Here is a 2,720-nt window from a genome sequence, read left to right as displayed (position 1 = left end):
TTCCTGTGAAAGTCTCGTTGCATGGTACGCGCACATCGTAAAAATTCTCTCTCATCATTTCAAACCAACATCCATTGTAAATATATATTTAAACACTTCAATAAACTTATAAATAATAAGATTTTAATACAGCTTTAAAATGCGTTAAGTTAAAGACCAATTAAACCAGTTAACAAATCTGACTGAAATTTCCCTACTTAAAATTAAAATTAAAAACTTAAAATACTACTACTTATTGAAAAAAATCTTACTTAACACAATTATAATAAAAAAAATTGAAAATACAGCTATGACAAAGTTTAACTACAACATTTGCACGGGTGACCTGTGTAACAAAAGTTAATTTTCATATAGGTATTAGTTTCTAAACTGACTAAGCAGAGGGAATCATCATAATGACACGCTTTGGGTGTTGGATGTTCCAGTGTTCCAATTTAAAAAAAAAAAATTCCACCAACTTCTTAGAATGCAGCTACAAGACAAGTATGCTACTTTGCAATTGCACCCAAGAGTTGCTGTACTGTTATAATGGCAGCCTTTTAATTTATTGGCTTTGGTAGAGACCGGAAAAATTCGCGGATTCATTTTGCGATAGGCTGAAATTCAAAATGTCAACAATTCTGCTGGTTCTGCTATTGGCTCGCAGTTTAACTGGAGCTCTCTGGGCCAATGACAGACTATTGACCAAAAAGGTGTCGAATCACAAACTACCCAGTGGAGCTGCCTCACAAGTTAGCACCCAATGAACACGCGTGTTTGCTTGAGAAATACAGAGGATGATGGAAGCTATACTAGAGGTCATTGAATCCGCGAATTTCTCAGGTCTCTAGGCATTGGTAATACGTAGGGACCTGAAAAATTCGCGGGTGCAATGACCTCCAGGATAGACTCCAATATCCTCTACACACTCGGGAAAATGCCAACTGTTCATTGGCTGCTGACTTGTGAGTCGTCTCGACTGGGTGGCCTGTGATTCGACACTTCTATCAGTCCTCCAGATTAACAGTGAACTAATGACAGAAGAAGCACTAAGGTATAATTATTATTTGAATTTTAGCATAACACGAAATGAACCCGCGAATTTTTCCGTTCTCTAGTAATACGTTTGCTAGAGAAACACCAGCTGACGAGGATCTGTTTCTGCTTGCAGATGTGGCAAGATATCGAGACCGTGATCCTCGGAGTCGGCCCGCCCATGCACGCCTACATCATGGACAACCAGTCGTGCGCCGCCAGCAGCGACGCTTCCCCCGGTAGCAAGGCGGGCGTGTTCGGCCCGGAGCCCGAGTGCGGGCTGCCCTCGGCCGTCGACGGGTCGCACTACGACGAGCCGGGCCTGGGGGACCAGCAGGTGCCCGTGGTGTCCCACGGCGCCTTCCTGCTGCCCTCTGCGGCGGGCAAGGACGAGCAGCACGCCTCGCCCAAGAGCGAGCCCGCCTCCTTCTACTACGCCCAGGCGGGCAGGATCAAGAGCGAGGGCGTGCTGGAGCACTTGTATGCGCACCGGCAGATCAGCCCCGGGTACTCGTACCCGCCCGGCATGCAGCACTTCTGCTCGCCGGCCTACGGCATGCAGCAGGGACCACCCGCGCCCGGGCACATCCCCTTCGGCCAGATCTCGCCGCCCGCCACGCCGGAGAACTGCGGCGGCTTCTACCACCACTCCCCGGGGCAGGCGTACGGAGACCTTTACCACCACCCGCGCCATCAGCACCACCACGTGCCCGCCTCCAACTTCAAGATCCTGACCCCGCCGTCATCGCCGCACCTGTCGGGTCACCAGCCGGGAGCCTTCCTGGGGCCTCTGGCCAGGCACGGACCCTCCCTGCCGCCGCCAACCGCCCAGCAGCCCGCCCCCAGCAAGCCCCGGCGGCGGCGCAACTGGAGTCGCAGGAAGGTCATCGTGCACACTTGCTCGCAGCCGGGCTGCGGCAAGACCTACACCAAGTCGTCGCACCTCAAGGCCCACCTGCGCACGCACACGGGCGAGAAGCCCTACCAGTGCGGCTGGAAGGGGTGCGGCTGGAAGTTCGCGCGCTCCGACGAGTTGACGCGCCACTACCGCAAGCACACCGGCGACCGGCCCTTCCAGTGCCGCCTGTGCGAGCGGGCCTTCTCGCGCTCCGACCACCTCTCGCTGCACATGAAGAGGCACCTCACCATGTAGCGCGCTCCGACGAGTTGAATCGTCTTTACCACAAGACACTGAAGACTGTATCTTCCAGTGTCAGCTGTGTGAGAGAGCCTTCTCCTGGTCCGACTACCTGTCGCTGCACATGAAGAGGCACCTCACCATGTAGCGCGCTCCGACGAGTTGACGCGCCACTACCACAAGCACACTGAAGACCATCTCTTCCCGTGCCGGCTGTGCGAGCGGGTTTTTTCCTGGTCCGACTACCTGTCGCTACACATGAAGAGGCACCTCACCATATAGCGTGCTCCGACGAGTTGACGCGCCACTACCACAAGCACACTGAAGACCATCTCTTCCCGTGCCGGCTGTGCGAGCGGGTTTTTTCCTGGTCCGACCACCTGTCGCTACACATGAAGAGGCACCTCACCATGTAGCGCGCTCCGACGAGTTGACGCGCCACTACCACAAGCACACTGAAGACCATCTCTTCCCGTGCCGGCTGTGCGAGCGGGTTTTTTCCTAGTCCGACCACCTGTCGCTACACATGAAGAGGCACCTCACCATGTAGCGCGCTCCGACGAGTTGA

At 53.6% G+C, this 2,720-nt stretch overlaps 1 protein-coding gene across 1 annotated transcript; it reads left to right on the top strand.

The window, feature by feature from the left end:
* Positions 1-1,150: 1,150 nt before the first annotated feature.
* LOC134528790 (Krueppel-like factor 2) lies at positions 1,151-2,167 on the top strand. The gene has a single exon (XM_063362457.1). The coding sequence runs from the start codon at positions 1,151-1,153 to the stop codon at positions 2,165-2,167; it is 1,017 nt and encodes a 338-aa protein (XP_063218527.1).
* The last annotated feature ends 553 nt before the right edge of the window (positions 2,168-2,720 follow it).

Source organism: Bacillus rossius, chromosome 2 (genome assembly GCF_032445375.1).
Source record: "Bacillus rossius redtenbacheri isolate Brsri chromosome 2, Brsri_v3, whole genome shotgun sequence".
NCBI classification, from domain to species: Eukaryota; Metazoa; Arthropoda; class Insecta; order Phasmatodea; family Bacillidae; genus Bacillus; species Bacillus rossius.
The sequence above is the reverse complement of the archived record's forward strand: the minus strand, read 5'-3'. Positions and strand labels throughout refer to the sequence as shown.